Source organism: Electrona antarctica (assembly GCF_951216825.1).
Source record: "Electrona antarctica genome assembly, chromosome: 15".
Taxonomy (NCBI): domain Eukaryota; kingdom Metazoa; phylum Chordata; class Actinopteri; order Myctophiformes; family Myctophidae; genus Electrona; species Electrona antarctica.
This window is the reverse complement of record NC_136796.1, coordinates 30,139,911-30,162,037: the sequence shown is the minus strand read 5'-3', so window position 1 is coordinate 30,162,037 and position 22,127 is coordinate 30,139,911. Positions and strand designations below refer to the sequence as shown.

The following is a 22,127-nucleotide window of genomic DNA, read 5'->3' as shown; positions in this document are numbered from 1 at the left end:
CTATAGGCTATACTTGGCCATATAGTGGGACAGACAGTTCCTTTCCTCTTCCCCGGTCACATGATGATGCCTTCATAACGGCAGGTAAGGCAAAGCGAGTCTTGCCTCAAAAACAAACCGCTCTAACCTAGTTCAAGTCTTGAGCACTGCGAGACAAGTTACATTTCGTCCGAGGTGTCAGCAGCCCAACATCCTCCATATAGTCCAATCAGTGGAAAGAGGGAGCATCTGAAGTTCACCCTCCTGCCTGCAGATCCCACTTCGCCTTTTTATCTCAAAGAACTCGTCTTTACACAGGGCGTAGCGCGACAAAGGCTAAGGCCTGCCGTTTCCAGTCGAGGTACAAGTGTGACAGAAGCTGACCCGCTCCTCACCACTCACAGCCTGCGCAGAGAGCAGCAGGGGGGGAATAAGCCACGGGTCTGTCTGCGTCTGATGTGCCCCCGCGGATGAAGAGCCCAGATAAGCCCTGCTGACCGACTCCCTCACGCTGCACTGACTCGCGCTTTGACACTGCCCTGATCCCTTCTGCTCTGTCATATGGAAAAGTGGAGCAAGCCCTATACCCCCTCCCCTCCTTCCCCTCCACCTCCTCTCCCCTATCATCTCTCATCCTGTCTCCCTTGGGCTCGCTGTGTTTGTGTGCACGTCACTGGCAGTACACTGATATGGGAAACACAATATAGCAAGGGAAACAAACAAACAAAAAAAGACCAAACAAGCACAGAAGGCAAGGAATTGGAAAAAGAGGAAAGTTGGACATTGAGGTGATGCGAATGATATGTGACAGGCAAGAACAAAAAGGTGTTTTAGCACAACGTGCTTTCGTACACATGCTCACACGTTCAATAAAACGTGGTCAATGTGTAATGTCAATGAATTAGCATTTTCTTGTGTTCCAATTCAACCACCATCACTGCTGATTAGAGTATCCCATTGAGGTTAAGCAATACTGTGCGTCTAATATGCTTTTAGCCATTTCAAAGACGTAAACACATTATAAAAGCTAATTTGCGCTTGAGGTAAAGTGCTCTGTCCCTGGGAGACATAATTGCACGATCTGCAATTATGCCATTATAATCATTGTTATGATCACTGTAAATTGAATTGAAGATGAACACATAGCAAACGTGGCATGGCAGGGCTAAAAATAAAGTCAAATCCCAGTGTTAACCTAAAAATAAACAGTCAAATCCCAGTGTTAACCTATAACCCCAACAAGTGTACAAATGTGACCAAGAGCAGGGGTTTGCTATTGCTTGTTAGACATTTGTAATGCTCATTTACAGTATAGGCCAATATTTTAACAAGTAGGCTACTTTTCTTTTTTTAAACACACTTTTTGCTTACAACTTGTACAACCAAAACTCACACAATTTGATACACATTATCTCTTACGTCATGTGTTCAACATATATCAGATTTATCATATCCAATTGCCCAAACCGCCTTCCAAAATGAGCGGGTCCTGGTAGACAACCCTGCTGGCAGAGATTGTTTTATTGTTATCTAGGTATTGACTAGTATGTACTTAAGGCCTTTTTTTAAATTAGTTTGTAGATCTGCTACAGTAGGCTATTTATTTTAAATAAAGTGGATTTAAAATTCCAGGTATATCGTCAGGTCACTTGACTGTCAAACATGGAGAAGCACTGGTTCTCGCCATTTTTCATACAAGATTTATGTTAAAATGTTTCAAAAATAAATTTGAATTCAAGATTATTTTTTATTAGCCAATCAGATGAAGGTCTATGCCCGAAAGCTTGAGCTTTTGTACAGTTTTGACTGTGCGGAGGCCAAGGCTCCCTTAAATTGTTCATCTTAATTAGCCAATTTACAAGATCACACGGCGTTGTGAGATTAGGCTATTTTTAAATGGCTGATATGGTTAACGTGGTTGAGCTGATTTCCATGCTACATTAACAGATCTTTCCTACAGGGTCCGTGAGGTGAGGGGTTCCAGGGGGGTCCCTGGAGCCCACTTTGAGAACCTCTGCCAAGGCTGATGATGGTGCCGAGGCAGGAGGTCTTTATCTAGTGATCCTCCATTATAGCTGAAGAAGAGCACCAGGGATCAGACACAGAGTTAACACATACAACTAAAACTATCTCCATCCATTAGGTCGGCCTCTCATGCCAATGCACTTTAACATCAGATATACAGTTAATGCCCAGTTGCCCACTGCCTATGGATAATGCATTGCCCTTTGAGGATTATTGAATTGCTTCCCACTGCGATTAGAAATACAACGGAAATAATGAATGATGTTCAGATAAATGTTTCAGCAGTGCGATGTATATTTTATACGTTTATCCGGAGCAGAATGTAATTTGTTCTGATTGCAAAGGCGGCCTCTGCAGAAACAGAACATCTGGGAGGGTTGCTTTATACAATAAAAATGAGCTAGTTATGTATACTGTATTAGAAGTCAGCTGTAGTTGAGCTATACAGTTATGTATAATCTGTACTAAAAGTACATTAGATGTCCTTCTTAGCTCACAAATGTACACAATCAGGAATATTGTCCAAGTAACTTGTGTGCAATTGTGCATTCCCCAGACATATCAGAAACGACCCCTCCCTACCTTCAAAACCACCTGTTTAGAATAGCCTTTCCGAGCGGACTCTGATTCTTGCCGTTTTATGGCTTTTCATTTTTTTTACTTTTTCACTAATAATTATTTTGTTCGCTCCCCTGGCCTCCACACACATGTAACATGTCTTTGAGTACAAAATAACAATATGAATTATTTTGTGTGCAATGCATGCGTTTGTCTGTATGCACATACTGAATTGCGTTTGTGTGCGTGACTTGTTTCCGTAGGCCTATATATGGTAAGTGTTTGTTTGGGTGTGCATATGAGTGGTGGTGTGTGTGCGTGCGTGTGTGCGTGTCAGAGGGGGTCGAGCCACCGAGCTCACACTGGGGCAGCATAGAGGGTCATAACAGAGAGATGCCAGAGGCAAGGTCATGGAGCACTCAGCAAAGACATGCTGAAAATCCATCACCATTTCCCCTGGTAGGGGCAGAGCGACGGAGATGGGGTGTTGGGGGGGAAGGAGAGAGAGAGAGAGAGAGAGAGAGAGAGAGAGAGTTTGGATAAGGCAAACTGTGCAATATGTTCCAGGCAAACCTTCTACTCTTGAGTTTCCATCCAACTGTTTCTGTGTGAGTTATTATCACACTGAATGGAAATGGCAAATTAGGATACAGTTTCATTATCACAAAGGAGCTTTTCACTTGTCGAATTGAAAACAGTTTTTTCTGTGCATGGATAAATTATACAATAAATAGCAGAGGAAACACATTTGTCGAATACAGCAGCAGCTGTCATCTTGCCTAATAGTAATAATTTTTCACAAGCCAGTTTATTTACCCATTTGTTTCCTTCAGTCCAGCCAGTGGAAACACATTGCATTTGTTTTTCGCGATATATAAAAAGGTCACAGAAAATTGTCTTGACAGTGGAAAGATTACTATTGACCATGTCAATAGGAGGCATTGAATGGAACTTTCTCCCAACCATATTGTATGGCAAAGTTAAAAGTATAGCATTTAGATTTGAGCAGGCTTTTCCCTGAGTGTAGTCTTGTAGATAAGTGGTTTGCAAACTTTTTGTGCCAAAGGCACACCAATGAGGAAGTCAAGGCGGAGGAAGTTTATAGCCAAAGTAACCAATCTACAACCTCACAATGTGTTACATTGTGATGCGTTGTTAGCTTGTAGATCAGCTATTTTCTATATTTTTAGAAATTTTGTGAAATGAAACGATATGTTAAAAACCTTCGTTTTATGAATGAAGCATGAGTTCAAGTCCGTTGCTCTCCCCATGTCCCCCATATATGGGGACTAGGTTGGCGGAGGGTGTGTAGAGCCCAGGGTCACATTAGATAAATGACACAGGGGTGAAAAATGGGTTACAAAATTGTTAGTATGTGACGTCAGTGACGTCACATACTAACCATAGCAACCATGCTCGTTTGTTTGGTTGCTAACCATAGCAACAATAATCGTTTTTTTGGTACGAACAAAAACAAAAACAAAAACAAAAAACGCTTTAATGATATGCATAAAGAAAACCAGGTTGAAAGAAGAAAAATCACACCTGTGTGAAGTGAGGGGTACTCTTATCATCATACGTCATCATACAGTACATCATCTCATTCTGGCCAATCACAATTTGCGTCCTTGCTTTTGTCTTCAATGTTTGTGTTCACTTTTGTCTTCAATGTTTGTGTTTACACAAACAAGAACAGCTGGATGGGAACCGTGAGGTTACCAGTTCAATCCCGGGCTCCCCCAGAGATAGTGTTGATGTGTCCTTGAGCAAGACGCTGAACCCCTAATTGTTCCCGATGTGCAGGTTGGTGCCTTGCATGGTTTCCTCCGCCATCGGCGTGTGAATGTGTGAATGTAATGCACAATCTATGTAAAGCGCCTTGAATAAAGGCGCTATATAAATGCATAATTTACCATTCACATTGCCTATATGAAAGGGACTATCCTAGATTCAGGAGAGAGATAGCCTACACTCAACTTGTAATCTGGGACTCAAGCAGAACCTTGTCAGTTGACTGAACTGTCTAGATACAGTCCAATACAGAATCTCTAACAATCTAAGGGACTCCTTCCTTAGACAGAGATTCTCCTGCCGCCACAGATACCGCCTGGAACTTGGTGACACCCTCTGAATTGGGAAATGATAGAAAGCAATGTTTCGTGATAAGTGGATGTAAGTGGAAATGTAATAGGCCTATACCCTCTCTCTGCTGACAGAATACATTGCCAATTCACTGCTGGACTTGAACCTTGTTGTGTAACGGTTGAACCGTTGATCTACAACTACAACTGATATCTGCCAGTATGATAAGCATTCTATAATGTATTGCAATACTGTAAGCATGATGGTATATACAGTAGGTTGTACATTATACTTATTTTTAGTGATAGAATATACAACTCAGTCAGACCAAGTGCCGATGGCTAGGACCAGACTCTACACGTACTCTACAGTAGGTCCATTAGTTTTACTTTATTATAATATTCTTCTTATACTCTTACCTACCCTGTGTTTCACACTTACTGCCGTTGCTGCTAACACCTGCATTTCCCCACAGAGGTCAATAAAGGTTTATCTTATCTTCTGTAGCATAATTGTGTTGTGGCCACGGAGTCATCGTTTAATTGACACAACATTGTAAATGCAGCATAGTAGTAAATGTGCCATGTTGAACACAGTATTTGTCCCTCTCATCTCGTTGATCACAGGATCCCCCCCCCCCCCCCCTCCTCCGAGAACATTATCCGCAAGCTGTAAAATACGTAGATGTTGACACATTTATTTGCCTTTGTTAACCAAGGCCCTTGAGTTTCCGACTTGCATAAAACTTTTTTATTATATGCTAAACTTAACGGCTTCACTTTGAGTCGGGGGACGTGAATGGAAACCGTTTGGGAGTAGACCGAGGAGTGAGACGGGGAGACAATGAGGGAAGATGAGCATTCCATCTTGGGTGGGCAGATGGCACAGACATATGGGCCAGTTAGGGGCAAAATAAATAAATAAACACACACACATAAACACTGTGATGTCTTCTGAGGTCGGGAGTTTTTATCTTGGAGCTTTTGAGGCGTGGGTGCCGTAAAGGAAGACGAGGATTGAAATTCAGGGTATCCTTACTTCTCACAGGTCAACTTCATTAATCCAGACAGGAAATAAAGAAAACCAAAACTGCATGAAAAATCTGGGTTTGTTGTCTTAGTAACATAACAAAAGTTCAGTTTATCTAGTCACTGCACATCTCAGCCATTAGCTGTTTGTCTGTACTTGTGTTCTCATAAACTTGTGAAACGCCATCAATCGCAGCAGAAATACTAATCAAAATTCACATCTAGCCAAGTTCTCGTCGAAATACCCGGATGTGAACTTGGTCCGCCAACCACTTTATAGAGAGAAAGCATCAGGGGTGATGTGTGAACTTTGGACAGCAAAATACCCTAGAATGCATGTTGCACCAACCACAGCAGCAAAAATGTATCAAGATATGGAGCCAACTTGAAAATTTGCCAAGATGTTTTTGGGAAACCTTCCGCTAGCCAGCATGCTTTGCCGGAGGGCGGTCAGCGCTCATGTTACTCCACAAAGATCAGTCGTGAATAGATCCGTCTGCCATATAGCAAGAATTCCTAACAGCAGCAACACAGTTACACAGTCGAGGTAGGTACTGCAATATCATAAATAAATTCCTCACAAAAACAATTACAGGTAGACTGGTACTGTGCCTGAAGAAATAGACTGTAGTGTAGTGTGCTTGCTCACGTAATCCGTTGACTTTCAGTATAAAATCTTAAAGTTTTAAAAAGCTTAGCATTTTGAATATGGTTCTAAATGTCCCTGTTAATATTCCTGAAGACGCCAACCCTATTAATAATTAACCGCCAGCATTAATTAATCCCTCGATAGCGTACTGCCAAGGTTTTATCGCGCGTAACACTTACTTTGAAGAGCCAAATATCCGTAACCGAATATATACAATGACAAACTGCTATGTGTGGTCTCATGCCCGGATGTTGTGTCGGTCGGTGGTGGAAAAAGGCGACCGCGAGTGTCAGCCCGCCTGCTACAGCCCGTTGAAAACCCTTGTATTCACCAGAAACAGCCCCTCAATGTCGTTTCTGAGATACAGAGCTGTGAATGGTGGGCTTAGACTGGAAGTGGATGCGCACGCATGTTCAAAATGGCCGCGGCCACAGTGTCCCACTGTGTTGATGCGTGTAGCAACATCAGCTAGCATTACGATCGTATCAAAAATGGATTAAAGAATGGAAGCGCTCAAACCCGAGAATCTCGGGTTTAGCGGGCTAGTTTATTAATTTACACCCTCGTGTTCCTCATTTGCGGCGGGCAGACGGTTACAGTTTGAATAAAGCTTCTTCTAGACTAAGTCTAGAAGTTTTCTGGAAAATAATACATTAAATACATAATACATTTAATGTAGGCCTACTGTATAGTGGAAACATCATGAGTGAGCGAGCCCACTAATAAATATATTTTAAACAGATTTCCGCTTCTCATCATTGCCCGTTGTCAGAGAAGTTGATGATCAGTCTATGATGAGATGACAGTACTACGATGGCAGTAGTTTGAAGAGAAGTTGATGATCAGTCTATGATGAGATGACAGTACTACGATGGCAGTAGCATGACGTTAGCATGACGTTAGCACAGCACTGTCTGCCTACTCTATAGACATCTGTGTTATCAGCTTGTATAGATCCTCAGTACCTGATGTCAGAGTATGCAATATCCAGGCCATGCAATGCACCTGAGTGTGCCTGATCGATGCATCAACGTAGCACTGGGCAAGCTTTTAACACTTGTTTTGCTTATAAATTCAAGTTGTGTGTCTTAATATCTTTCTTATTTTTTTCCCTTACCGTCCTTAAAAATTGTGAAACTGTGAAAATCACTTGGCCGCGCTCTGCCTTTTGTACTGTGCTGGTGTCCATTCCATGTTACTATCTATACACTGTATATCCTCACCTCCACCTCCCATCTGCCTGGCCCCCACCTCAAAGCCCATGGCTCAGTCAGAGTGACAGCCAGGTTGAGAGAGGTGAGATCCCCCAGCAAACAAACGGCTGCTTTGTACAACATGTTCTTTTCCAGTATGTCTGTGTGCTTCCACCCTGCTCCAGTCAAAATCTACTGTGTGCAACACATAAAAAACATTGCACGTGCGTGCGTGTCACCCACAACAGTGAGTGTGCCTGCAAACGTGGCTTGCTGCTGGTTGTTGTTACCCAATTCCTGGCAACAACATTTGGATGTGGTCCACAGTGCTTCTTGTTTGACAGTTCTTGGGTGATAGACATCACCCCCTATCTCACTACTTTATATTCCGCTTGGCTCTCCGCCGTTGTAATGTTTGGAAATTTAATTTGATTGCTGTAGTAATCTGCTGGCAAGCTAATTGACTTTGCCAAGCTTTTCTTTGCTTGATGGAAAGGTTTAGTTTGATAAGTTACAATCTCGTATGCTCTTTCCCAATGCAAACCTGCACTCATTACTAGCTTGGGCCACAGGGGACTTATCTGCGGTATTTAAATAAACGGACTAGCGAGCCCTCGGCGGGAAAGCCGAGGAGAACCAAGCGAGCGCATTTCTCTATCAGTCCTTCTTTATGACCAATAGAATTAAAATGGATATTGGTATCTGGTATTCAAATGCAGTAGTAGGGGATTATGGACTTGGAAGGAAAGTTGGAGATAATCGCCTAGTTCACCGACTTTTAAGCCCAGAAGTTGAATTGGACATCACTGTGCTATCGACAAAACGTCTGATCAGTATGTGGGTTAATGGCTATACCACCACCGCAGGGCTAAGCCGCTGTGCATTGTTTTAAACGTATCTATCACACAGTTGATGGTCCACTATAAGTCAGGAATATCAATGAGTCTGGCCTACATATATAGACAAATGGGAGGACGGCCATTCGGTAGATGGCGAGGCATTAGGCTGCAGAATGCACAAGCACTTAGCGATTCGTTAAGACAACACAGGATGTGCAAACGGAAATGGTCTGACTCTGTAAAGTGAAGCAGGAAGAGTAAAAAAAGAAGAAAATAACAGAAATAAAAGGAATATGCTTCTCTGCTCCTGAGTGCTTAATTAAGAAACAGTGAGAGAAGAGCATTTGTTATCAATGAGTAATTCAATTAACACTGAGACGAGGCACTTCATTACTTCGTTAGTTTTCAGTTCATAAATTCAACAAATAATAAGGTACTTGTCCACGAGCACACAGATTCAAACACAAGAAATATATACATACACTATGTGCACACAGTCAACACATGCATGGCCAACAATAAGTGTCACTTTTGTGCGCCCGCGCACGCACGCACGCACACACCTCTACATGTATAAATGTGTCTATATATTATATAATCACACCTAGTGTATCATAGGCTACATACACACGCATACACACTCCGCACAACCACATGGAAACGTGTCAGAATCATTCAAAGTGACTTACGGGTTCCCATAATCCCAGACTACACACCGAGGATCCGATGTTCCCTGCAAGATAAGGAAAGGGAAGACGAGAGAGAGAGAGAGAGAGAGAGAGAGAGAGAGAAATAGAAAGAGAGAGAGAGAAGAGGGGAAAAGAGAAGATAAACGGTTATTGTCGGCTGAGAGGATGAGTGGGGGAGCGGGACGCTGAGGAGACAGAATAGCTCACTGCCAGAGGAGAAAGACTGATGCTGCATGGGTGACAGAGAGAGGTAAACAGACAATGAAAGAGAGCGATTGAGACAGAGGGTAGGTGTGTGCGGAGGGGGGGTGGGGGGTGCGGGAGAGGGATTGGAACGAGGTAAGCATGAGGAAAGAGTCATTGCCTTGCAGGTCTGAGGAGCAAACAGCGACCGCTTGAAGGGGGAGAAAGAGAAGGTGTGAGAGAAAGTATAAAGAGAGAGAGGAAAGCAAGATACTGTAAAACAAAAAAATTTACTCAAGCCACCAGCCCTACGACATCACACAAAAAACCCTTGCCATGTACGGCTGGATATTGACAAAATTGCACTATTGTTTTTTTGTTTCTCTTTTTTTTCTTTACCCATTACCTCGATATGGATAAAGTGACCATATTATAGGGATGACTATAGGTGCTTTCAGAACATAATATTGATATCAAATCTATAATATATTGCCTAGCTCTAACCTCTAGAGACGAGCTCACTCACTGTTAATCGAGCCACTCCTGGGCCGTTTAACTGTGGCTCAGTCGTTCATCTGGTGATCACACCTCATTCACACGTAGTATAGAAGAGGGCTCACAAAGACTCGATCAGTCAGCCGATCACAGGATCAATATTGCCAGAAGACTATATTGGCCTTGTTTCACTGCTGATCAGCAGCGGTCAATTGATCCCATTCGGGGAGTCATGTGTGGCCTTTCTGCCTATAATTATATATAATTGAAAAGCAACTGGATTGTGATCGATTCTGGGCAAAGGCTGCCGGGTTGAGTTTTGGGACTCCCTGTGAGATGTTAATTCCTCGTCACGAGCATTAAAACGCACCTAAATCATTGCTTTTAACCTGTCGTTCCCTTGCAGAGATCAAACTCTTAGTGCAACTGAAACAGTGAGACCAAACATGTGCTCAGCTACAGTGCCAACAAGAGAAGGCATGCCCTACAAACAAGAACCTGTTTCCGGGGTGGTAGAGGACACAGACAAATCAATTAGCCCCCCTTACAAGGAACTGCACTAGCAGGTGCCTTTGAAATGAATATGAATGAAGGAGCTCCCCCTCATGGTACAGGGGATTATAGCAAGTGGCTTGTCTGGGAATATAAAATAATGTGTACAGTAAATGGTTTCACCACAGCCCACGGGAATTTTCTCAGGAAGGATACGTGCAAAAGAGCTAAATGTTTTCCGAATATCCCCATCATTTCAAATAATCAGCGAAGGAGTAAGGACAAGGAATGATTCGCCTTCACATCTGCACTCCTGGATTTGATCCAAAACATTAAAATCCTCAGGGTTGATTTATCCATTTGTAACTGAGTGTGTACTAATGCTTCATTAAAAACCCTGATAGGGTTGCATATAAAGACCCGCCCCTGCCTGTCTGTACTGTGTGCACACACTGTCCAGGGTGCTGCTGCCGTGTAAAAAAGTTGTAAAAAGAATTAGGTTTGATTAATTTAATATGGGAGTATGGGAGCTTGCTTTTTGTAAATGTCTTTTGGTCAGGCACAATCATATATCATAATGTAACCATTAGTTTTCATTGGTAGGATTAGTTAGTGTTTGTGTTGCAGTGTCACCAGACTTTCCACCTCGGACGACAGTCTGGACTGTCTGGTAACCACGGAGCAAAGAGACAAAGCGGGGGCGGGTCTTTACGCAACCCTATCGGGGTTTTGATAAGGACCCATTTGGTTACATTTGCACACTCCGAGTTGAATGAACACTCAGGATTTTACTGTGGTGTAGACAAAGTCACCCCTCCCTGGGTCCTCAATATCTGCGAGGAGCACTGTTGATCTCTCAGAAACGGATAGGCTAAGCACAACCTTCTCTTCCGTTGCCAGTCCCGGCCTGAACCAACCGTTTTCATCCATACTCTCATCAGACGAGAGGATCCGGTTAAAGCTCCAACACAGGCGAACAACGAGGGAGGAGAGGACAGGAGGCTGTGATGATGATGATCATGACATTTATACACCCTTGGCAGGATAATCGGGAGGCTGGTGGGCACGAGACTGATGGATGACAGCGTTTTATTCCGTCGCCCACGCACGGCGGCGACAGGCAGGCACGGGCCAACATTAGACATTGCCGGCCTGCGAGTTAGCGGCCCCGCCTGCTATGCGGCGGAGGCTCCGTTAGCGTTCGGATCATCAATCAGGCGAGGTGCGGCGCCCAGTTCACACCGCCGCATGCATGCATGCAGCAGCGGGCTCCATCAGGAGTGACACCGCGAGCACTCCCATAGTGTCTGTCTCCTCTTTAAGCTGTGACAACGGCACATAATGACGCTGTCTGCTCGCTCACAGAGAGCGACAGCTCCGGATATAATAACTGCACTTATGGACGGTAATAACGGGGTGTATCTTTACAGCTCAGTTATTCTCCGCCTCAAAAGAGGAGGATTGTCTTCTCTGCTTCAAAAGGCCAGGAACATTGGAGCCATTTTGGCAAAAATGCTTAAACGCTTAAACCCTATACTTCCCACGGTCATGAACTTCCTGGAACTATTTTTGAAAAAAATAGAATCCAGTTCTGGAAAACGTTTATCAAGGGTCCTGGAAAAATAGTTGGCTACGCATTGTTTTTGGCTATTGATTTAGCTTTTTCCAAAACATGTTTAACATTACACGAAATATGTAACGTAAGTCGTTGACATGATTGCAGCCTAATGTGTACCAGTATGTGACAAAAATAACCGATCTACAAGCTCACAATGTGCTGCAGCGTGATCCGATGCCCTAGCCTAGCCCCTAGGATAGGTGGTGTATAGCAAAACATTTGGAACTAAATTTGGAATAGAATAGCATTTAATATTCTATGCTTTATATTGTTGCTACACTGCCTGTCTTTGGGCATTGCTCATTATTGCGCTGAATAATTGTTATATAGGCCTGGAAATTGGGTTAAATATTCTGGAAAAGTTTTTGAAATTCATTGGTAAAAATGTGTCGGAACCAGGGAGCAGTTTGGGTTGGCGCCCCAGCCTGTGTCTTCCGTGAGGAAGAAGCCCAACAAACCCACGGTGAGGCCTTTAGGAGGGCCATTCAAGCCACAAGCAGAGCCTGCAGCACCACCATGCAGAACCATTGCGGCTCGAGAATCCACCACTCCTGAATGACTTGCTTGGTGCTGGGAGACTGGTGCAACGCACAGGTCCAGGACCTGGTGAGAGCAGGAATGGACCTGGTGAGACGTAGGAGGGGCCCGGACAGGAGTCAACCCACAGAGCCTAGTCAGTCTACGTGCCAGTTCCTCTCACTCCGGCAGAGTAGTTCCGGAGCATCGGATTGTGTGGCCCTGGTCTTTCCCTAATGAGACGAGGGTAGCTCCCAGGTGCATCCACGCAATGTATTTTAGTTTTTTTCTTCCTGCATCAGAGACGACATTTTGTATCGCTCTTCTGAGAGGGAATCCCTGCTTTTCCACCAGGGAATATTATTGTTTTTCAATGGAAGTGTAGAGAGAGCGCCTTCAACCACAGCACATGTGATAGTTATATTGCATTAGCATACTCAACCACAACCATACAGAATGGTTTGAATCATGTTTTATTCATTAACCAACTAGTTGTCTCCCAGGGCTCGACACTGTAGTTGGTCCGCTCCTCTTTTTCCAGCTGATCTACAAGCTCAAAGCTCACAGTAGAGCTGCCGTTTTCGCAGAATGTTCTCCCCCCAGAATTCACAGAGGGGTTTACCGTGTGGCTGATTATCATAAGCCGTGCCTGACACCCTAAAGGGGGGGGATGAGCGATGGCTGCAGGGAGAGCGAGAGGGCTCTCGGCATCTGGTCTGCCGGCCCGCTGTAGACAAACGCAGCTTTTCTGCTCCTTATACTCACCACTGCGCACATACACACACACACACACACACACAGACATGCATGCACGCATGTCTACGCACGTGCGCATGTACACGCGTGCACGCACACACGTGATCGATTGCTCTGTGGTACAGTATTGCTCCCACCCGCACGCAGACAGACACTCATGCGCGGCGCTAGCTTGAACACGTCGCCGCTGTCTGGTGGACACCTCGTATCTCCAAGTGTGTCTGTGGGTATTTAATTAAAATTAAATTAAAATGTAGCCAATGAGAGCTTGTGATTAAATAATAACCACATTGGACTGACTGGAACACGGGATCCTCCCCCCCCCCCCCCCCCCCCATTTCTTGGAAAGTAACGGTTTCGGACATACAAGGTTTCAAACCCGACAGCTGCGATCTGTGCGCGCACGCGCACACGGGGGGGAGGGGAGGGGGGCTGCTATGGCCATCGGGGAGGTGTACGGCGAGCCTGGAGCAGATGTCCTCTCAGCGAGGACACGACCGAGGTACAGAGACCTCTACGCGCCCTGGCCCTCCGAGGCCCGGCCCGCCGCCGACCACGGCAGCTGTTGCCATGGTGCTGCTTCGGCATCCGGGGCGCTCGCTCGCTTGCTCGCTCACACCGGCCAAGGTCAGCACACCACCCCACGCACGCACGCCGCACCGCCCACTACCACCACCGGGGCTGAAGACCACAAAATTATGGTCTCAGTGGTGCAAAGTAACTACGTACATTCACAGACGTGCTGTACTTCAGTGCACTTCCGAGGTATTTGTACTTTCCGGGAGTATTTCCTAATGTACAGTACTTTTACTTCCACTACACTAAAATATCGGATACAAATGTCGTACTTTTACTACCGCTACATTTATTTGGAAATTTGAGTTACAAGTTACTTTGCAGATTTTTAATATTATTATTACAAAACGTACATTATAACCACTTCAGCCCTATACTGTATAGATTTCAAAAGATTTCTCATACATGAAATGGGTACTTTCGTACTTTTACTCAAGTAAATTAATTCTGGGCTTTTATTGTAGGCCTATATTATATTTCCATATTGCAGTAGGCCTATTGGTAATTCTACTTAAGTAAAACATGTGAGTAGGTTTCCCACCAGGGTCTCTGTGTGCCTCTACACAGAGACCCTGTGTAGGGTCACATGTTCAGCCTCGCTCACCAGGGTCTCTGTGTGCCTCTACACCAGACCTGGGCATTGTACGGCCCGCGGGCCAAATACGGCCCGCCGGCTGACTCTGACCGGCCCGCGAAAGATTACTTGATAATCAGAAAATAAAACGTACTTTCTAATTACCTTATGGGTGGACTAAAACCGCATCGCTTTTATTTTGAAGCCCATGCATTCTCACAGTGCACACAATCTGCACGTCAACTGTGCACGTGAATTGCGTGTGATTGAGAACCTGTCTTCCTTCCTTTACCCCCCTCATATGCGAAAATGTCGGCTTTTTGGATTTATTGTTGACAACAACGTCGGTGAATGCAAATAGCCATGAAGCATGCAGCTCTCCAACACGGTAGGCGCAGGCGCATGCTTTGATTACCAAACTTCCTCGCAGGAGGACAAGTTAAAACTCATTATGCTTCATTGCTTTATTTAACCCACTCTAACGCGCCTCGCCAATAAAGTTAAAATGTTTTAAGATGCTGCATCGTAAGGCGTTGTTGCGCCCAGAATGTGGCATGCTTCTGAAGTTCAGAACGCTTGGGCGATGCGCCGTGAGCTTGTGGATCGTCTGTTTTCGGCACACTCGATCGACACCGTTGTACCACAAAGTAAATCTGGCAGAACGAACGTGCACACATCAACATACAGCGCCTGCCAGGCTGCCAAGTCTCAACAATACCATCACTGGTTGGCTTATTATTGTTTTCAGAACGTTGTTGTTTAATGGTTGTGAGTCAACACTCGCTGATAGTAAGCATGGGTTGTGTAAGTGACACCTCCAGTGTCCTCCGAATGGAACAGAGAGCTACCTCTAATGTTCTCATTGTTAAAAGAAAATGCTAGTATTTACAGGACTTGAAACTTAAACAAAAACATAGTTTTCAACTGGGAAACGAAACGTCTCAAGCCTGCAAGTAGAAAGTAAAAAAATCACACCCATGTGAAGTGAGTGGCGCTCTTATTGTACATCATCATGATGTAAAATAGTCACTGCCTATAATTTGAGTCAAATGTTTCACATTTTGTTTACCATTGCTTTGCAAAACAATGCCATTTACTGCTTTTTATACAGAAATAAAATTGATATTATGCATAATTAAGTTCAGCCTTTTGGCCCGGCCCTCCAAAATATTTTCTGTTTCTCATTTGGCCCCTTGGGAAAAATAATTGCCCACCCCTGCTCTACACAGAGACCCTGTGTAGGGTCACATGTTCAGCCTCGCTCACAGGGTCTCTGTGTGCCTCTACACAGAGACCCTGGGTAGGGTCACATGTTCAGCCTCGCTCTCCACTCGCTCTTCAGCCTTGTTGTCCCGTCAGCTTCAAGGCACGGAGATTAGCAAGACAGCTCAGCAATAATGCAACACAGCCTTGACCGCTCTCACCTTTTCGCAAATAAATAAATTGCAAATGCGTGCCTTTGCGCACGAACACGTGCATGTGTGTGTGTGTGTGTGTGTGTGTGTGTGCGCGCGCGCACGGGCACGTGTGTGCATGTTTAGAGGTTAGGTGTAGGGGTTGAGTTTAGAGTTATACAGTACTATAGTATTACAACTAACGTAGAAATCATTCTATCGGCAGGAATCATTCTACGTTAGTTGTACACCGAAAACAGCAAATCTACCAAGCTCACAACGTGGCATGCTGTGGGCGCTTGTAGATCTGCTATTTTCGGCTTCGTTTAAAGGGATAACGAAAGGTTCAGAATGGCAAAATTACATTCATAAAATCGCTGGCCTAAAATGTTGATGTCCTCACAAGTATAGTGTGTGTGCGTCTCATGCTGCGTATATCCATACTCTTTGCCCTAAACACTCCGTCCTGACCCTGTGGCGTTGCTGTGGGGGCAGAAAAGAGCGCCCCCAGCAGGGAGTGGTATATACGGCAGCCTGTTAACACCAGCGGGAGACAGTGAAATTATCTCCTCGGCTGACACTGGACCCACAAATCACTTCTCCACGGCCAGCCGTGTTAAAGAGACAGAGGCAGAGAGAGAGAGAGAGAGAGATAATGAGGACACATACAGAGACAGAGATGGGGGAAGGTAATAGATAGAGGCAGAATACTGATTTAAAAAAAAAGAATTTAGAAGTAAGTAAGACAAAACATATCGCTGCTGTCCGGAAGAAACCACCTAACTCCAATGCTATTGAACACCCTTTGGGCCTTTGAACCAATGGAAAGTATTAAAACCCATATACTGCCTCCTGCTGGACGCAGAGCCAAACGCAGACTGCCGAGCCGATTTCAATGTAGCACACGCTGGACTGACCTCCTGTCTGGAGCGTCCATCTTTAATGCTAAATAAATAGCGTCAATGCTAGCGAGCTACAATGAAGGCATTCTTGCTCTAGAAAGTGCCAATGTTTCCATCTAAATCACCGGATAATCAGCAAAGACCTCCGAACATCGCACATTTTATCCAAACCATGGAGAGCTCCGTAGATTTCGAGTTATTCAGCTTTTTAGTCAGCCTGTATAATGGGAGGTGGACGGCAGCACGGTTGCGCAATCCGGTCTAGAATCGCTAAAGAAGGAAAGGCCAAGCCAAGAAAATTATAAAAAAAAGAAATCAGCGATCCGGTTTGATATCAGTAATAAAGCGTATCAGACGGAACATTACAGAGAGAGAGAGAGAGAGAGAGAGAGAGAGAGAGAGAGAGAGAGAGAGAGAGAGAGAGAGTGATGAGAGAGAGAAAGAGAGAGAGAGAATGAGAGAGAGAGAGAGACAGAGAGAGAATGAGACAGAGACAGAATGAGACAGAGAGAGAATGAGACAGAGAGAGAATGAGACAGAATGAGAGAGAATGAGAGAGAATGAGACAGAATGAGAGAGAATGAGAGAGAATGAGAAAGAATGAGAGAGAATGAGAAAGAATGACAGACAGACAGACAGACAGACAGACAGACAGACAGACAGACAGACAAGTGCATTGCGAAACAAAAGAGCAGGAAGGGTAGATGAACTGCAGAGACGATAATAATACTGTATCTTCATAATAATATGGCAGATATGGAAAGTGAGCAGGGCCTGAATATGGAGCGGGTGAGTGGCGTGCAGAGAGGAGAGATCAATTGGCGAGGGAGGGTGAATGAATACATAGAGCCTTTGTGATGAAGTCGCCGCGCAATCATTCTGACCCCCAGGTTCTCTGCTTAGCACACATGAGCACATTTCATTTGCAGATCCTGAAAGTTACTCTAGGCCAAAAGAGAGAGTGTGTGCTCGCACGCGCATGTGTGTGTATGTGTGTGTGTGCGTGCGTGCGTGCGTGCGTGAGTGAGAGAGAGAGAGAGAGTATAATCTTCTGTGTTCATTTGGCTCTGAGAGTGTACAGATTGAACCAAATGGACCCACGAGGGTCCATTTTGGTTCCACTTGAACACATCTTGGAGTTTAATTGCAGCCGTGTGTGCGTTCGCACATGTGTGTCTGTGTGTCGTGTCTCCGAGTGAGTGTGCAGACGTGTACATGTTAGCGTAGCGGCTGCGTCTACTCGTGTGTGTGTGCTACAGGCATATAGCGTGCGTGTGTCTGTGTGTGTGCTACAGGCATATAGCATGCGTGTGTCTGTGTGTGTGCTACAGGCATATAGCGCGCGTGTGTCTGCCGTCAATTACAAAACCATAAAATATTCAATGGCATTATTTTTCTCAACAGTGCCCACCTTTTCTTGCGAATGAATGGGTAATGAACCTTTGCATCTTATTGGGGTCACGAGCAAAGCTCCTCATTAAACTATAGTCCTTTGAGCTAGAAGACGCCGCGTGAGACATTTATAATAATACATTCTATTATAATATTAAGTCAATAGGCGTCCTGAGACACCACTAAAATATTAAAGCTCAGAAAGGGCTGCGTTCATTCCAAGAATGCACAGAGCGTTAGCGCTTCATAGCATGCAGTTCATCTCTCTCGTGCTCCGTCTGATCTCGGCAACAGAGGTCGTTTGGGAGAATGGAATTCTTTGGGAACCTTGAATTACATTTCTAGGCCACAGCGTACTCAGAGTGCATGAAGATAAATAGAAACATAAAGTGCGGCTGCAACAGTTAGTCGAATAAATCAATTCAAATATTTAAATGTAATACTTAAAAAAAGAAAATTGCAGGCGCTTCTCATTGAGCTTGTCAGCTTGTAGATCAACTATTATTGCATGGCAAAGTTGAAAATGACAAAGACAATTCGATTATAAAAAGAGGAAATCGGACTGTTTCGGCGTTCGTTCACACATACAGTATGCTTTTTTTAACAATAAAATAATGTGAGATTCTCGATTATTCGCATAATCAGAACACGTACCAATGAAATAATCTCTAAAGATAATCGGTAGTCGTAGCCAGAAAATAAATAAATGGTGCAGAGCTTTGCACAATGTTTGATATGGTGTCATTCATTATTCTTAGTGTATGACATGGGTTCCCAAAGTGGGACCGGGGGACCCCTAGCGGTACTTGAGCGGTACCATTTGTACACTCTTTAAAGTTAAAGTTAAAATAACAGTGGTTTTACAATATACCAGAGATAGAAATGCCATTAAATCGGGGTCCGTAGCCTAATGCGTGTGAAACTGGGGGTCAATGAAATGAATATGTTTCGGAATCACTGCTAATGCCGTAAAAATCCTATCTCATCGGGGTCACTGGCAAATCTCTTCAAATGGGGGTCCGCGGGCTAATAAATGTCGATGTGGGGGTCCTTGACATGAAATAGTTTGGGAACCACTGGTGTATGAGGTACAGTAGAGTGACAGGACTTGTGTATGAGGTACAGTAGTGACAGGACTTACGTTGATCAGCAGAGACAACTCCACCACCACCAGCGGCTCGCTGGGCTGTGGCTCAGGACGCACCGTCACAGTCAGGAGCTTGGAGTTTATCACCGCGGGTGGCCTAAACACACACACGCACGCACACGCACACGCACACGCACACAATAGGACAGAGACGGAAACAGAATATTTATATGCAATATAATACAGAGTTTTGCTTCTTGCTCTTAATGTTACTTTCAGTGTTTGGCTTTTGCGCAGACTGAAATACAGGGGTGGAAATAAAAGAACAAAATGTCTTCAGAAAAAGTATCAATACTGCAAAGCAGAAATACTCCTGTAAGTCCTGTGTTAAAAATGTCCTTCACAAAGCATTGCACGAGGATGCATAGTCAGTTTATGGATCCATTTTCAAATGGCCAAATTATATAGGGCTTAGTGTGGTTTGCAATAATAATCGAAATCTCCAACATAACAAGTTTTCAGATAATTGTAGTGGAGTACTGAAAAACGGAAATACTCCAGTAAAGTAATACTCCAAAGTGATGCCTCAAAATTATACTTATAAGTACAGTACTCGAGTAGATGTAATTAGTTTCCCCCCCCCCCCATGCGCTGTCCTATCCTGTCCTGTCCTGTGATTAATGACTGCTCACTCACTCTCACTCTTTTTCTGCTGGGATGTACAGGTACACCAGTATCATAATTAGAGGCATGCTTAAGCAGTCAGAGCTAACTACAGCAAATGTTTCACCGCCGATAGATTGCATATTGCCGATTCACAGTAGATTGACTGGTCTGTCTGTCTGTAATGTGAGACTCTGATGCACTATATTTTGCTCACAAAAACACAATGGGGTGCACTCTGCACTGAGCACTTCACACCTAGCATGCTCCCTCTTCCGTCTCACAGCCTTCGAGGGGCTTTGTTTTGGTTTGTACGAAACTAGTGTGCGTTAAGTGCCTGTTCGGGGCATGACCGCCATTAGGAATACATGTCGGTTCAGTGTGTGTCGGCCAGTTGTGTGAAACCGCTCATTCCATCACTTCACACTTGACACAGCAACGCCTTGAGTCCTTAGTTGCAGCATTGCACCCGCCAAGTGTACAGTTGAGCAGTTTAACTGCTTTTGAGATAATGCCATGGATTGGACGGACATACAGATGGAGATTCCTGTTATATATAGATGTACTGTAGTATATCAAAAAAGGAAAGGGGAAAAATATATGTTTGAGTAATGGGACAGAGAAGGAAAGCCAAAGTCAGCCCATAAATCAGAGAGCTTTGGACTTCACTCAGCTGAGTATATAGGGGAGGACCCAGCAGAACAGAGAGACATACTCAGCCAGCGGCAACAGCATTGACCTGGATTACAGGGTCAAGGCTAAGAACAAACAACAATATTGCTGTTACATCAGAACGTTCCTCTGCTTGGATTCATGGTTGGTGAGTGGCGCACCGAAAATGGAAGATCTGCAAGCTCACAACGGGCTGTGGACGCAACACCTGGAGCTTGTAGATACACGGAATGAAAAACATTTCACAGAATATATACCACTTTGAATTAAAACAGTTGTGCATAGGCTCATTAGGCCGAGTATGGTACGAATTAAACTATAGATTTATTTGGGGGATGTGGAGGGAGTGTTGCGCAGTTGTAAGGTGGTGAGGCCACGGTGAGTGGCGCACAGAAAATAGGAGATCTGCAGGCTCAACACGCTGTGGACGTGACACTTAGAGGCTTGTACATATTCTATTTTCGGCGTACTGTCATTCAACATATCTAGAGAACTTTGAATTATAACAATAGAATGGTCCATTATTCCTTTGCATTGTAGTGACTCGTCTCGTGACTCGAGTGGTCTCGGTGGGGGAAGAGACCCGAGACAATTGGTCCGAGACCGAGACAAGACCAAGACAAATGAACGGCGAGACCAAGACGAAGAAGAAAAGCAAAATACGGGGCATGAGGGTGAGAGAGAGAGAGAGAGAGAGAGAGAGAGAGAGAGAGAGAGAGAGAGAGAGAGAGAGGAAGTAAGAGGAAGAAAGGCGAGGAAGATAGGCATGAGGACAAAGGGGGAATTAGGAGTTGTAATGAATGAATGAATTAGGAGTTGTAATGAATGAATGAATTAGGAGTTGTAATGGCACAGAGGCAATAATGGGAGTGAGAAAATGGCACCGGGACAAAGTCTCGAGAATGGAAAAAATGAAAAAAGACAGAGAATAAAGGAGGAAATTGATGTTGACAAAATGGCTGACATGCAGTTGAACAAAATGATGAGATTCGTATTGTTCAAGGTCAGAGTGAAAACAACAAGTGAGTAAATGCATAGTCATGAGGGAAGTACTCACACTGGCGCAGGCAAGATGACTCCCAGTGTCCTGTAAAGAATGGCTCCGATGACATAGTAAATTGTAGCTTCTGACTCATTTTCAGTTTCTGAAAGACAGAAGATACACACAGCCCATCAGATCTAACAGCCCTACCTGGACAAGTTCCATCAGATAATAAGGGCACCTTGAGAGTTAAAGTCATGTTATGCAGTGAAAAGACATGGTAGTAAGGGTGGATTTGAAAGGCAGAATCCACAAATTGACTTTTAAACTAATACAAGAATTTATAAATTAATTAATCTCTGTTGAGGCTTCTAAATAATATATAATATGAAAGCAGTGTTGCTGAAATTGAAATATTGCAGTGTTCAACCTGGCTTGAAAAATGAATCAATCACAAGTTGAAGCAAAACAATAAACCTATTTTATTTACCATCAATGCAAAGTGCAATTATTGTGCTTGACTGTAATTGTATTAAGTTAATATAGGATCAAAGTGATTATAATATAATATAATATAATATAATATAATATAATATAATATAATATAATATAATATAATATAATATAATATAATATAATATAATATAATATAATATAATATAATATACTGTAGTGCCAAGTGAGTTGGACACAATCAAAATCTCCTGTCTCCATAATAAAGTCCTGTTTCACACAGGATTGATTGATTGGTATTTATTTCTGTGTCATGCACTTCATGCGCCG

The 22,127-nt window shown here is 43.9% G+C and overlaps 1 protein-coding gene across 1 annotated transcript in view; it reads right to left on the bottom strand.

Moving 5' to 3' along the window:
- The window catches only part of adgrb2 (adhesion G protein-coupled receptor B2), a 538,535-nt gene that overhangs the window by 112,390 nt on the left and 404,018 nt on the right, over positions 1–22,127 (bottom strand). Inside the window, exons 14-16 of the mRNA XM_079522669.1 lie at positions 21,420–21,507; positions 19,082–19,184; positions 9,043–9,086 (exon numbers count right to left, since the gene is read on the bottom strand). Coding sequence (XP_079378795.1) covers positions 9,043–9,086; positions 19,082–19,184; positions 21,420–21,507 — 235 coding nt within the window. The remainder of the gene's footprint in view (positions 1–9,042; positions 9,087–19,081; positions 19,185–21,419; positions 21,508–22,127) is intronic.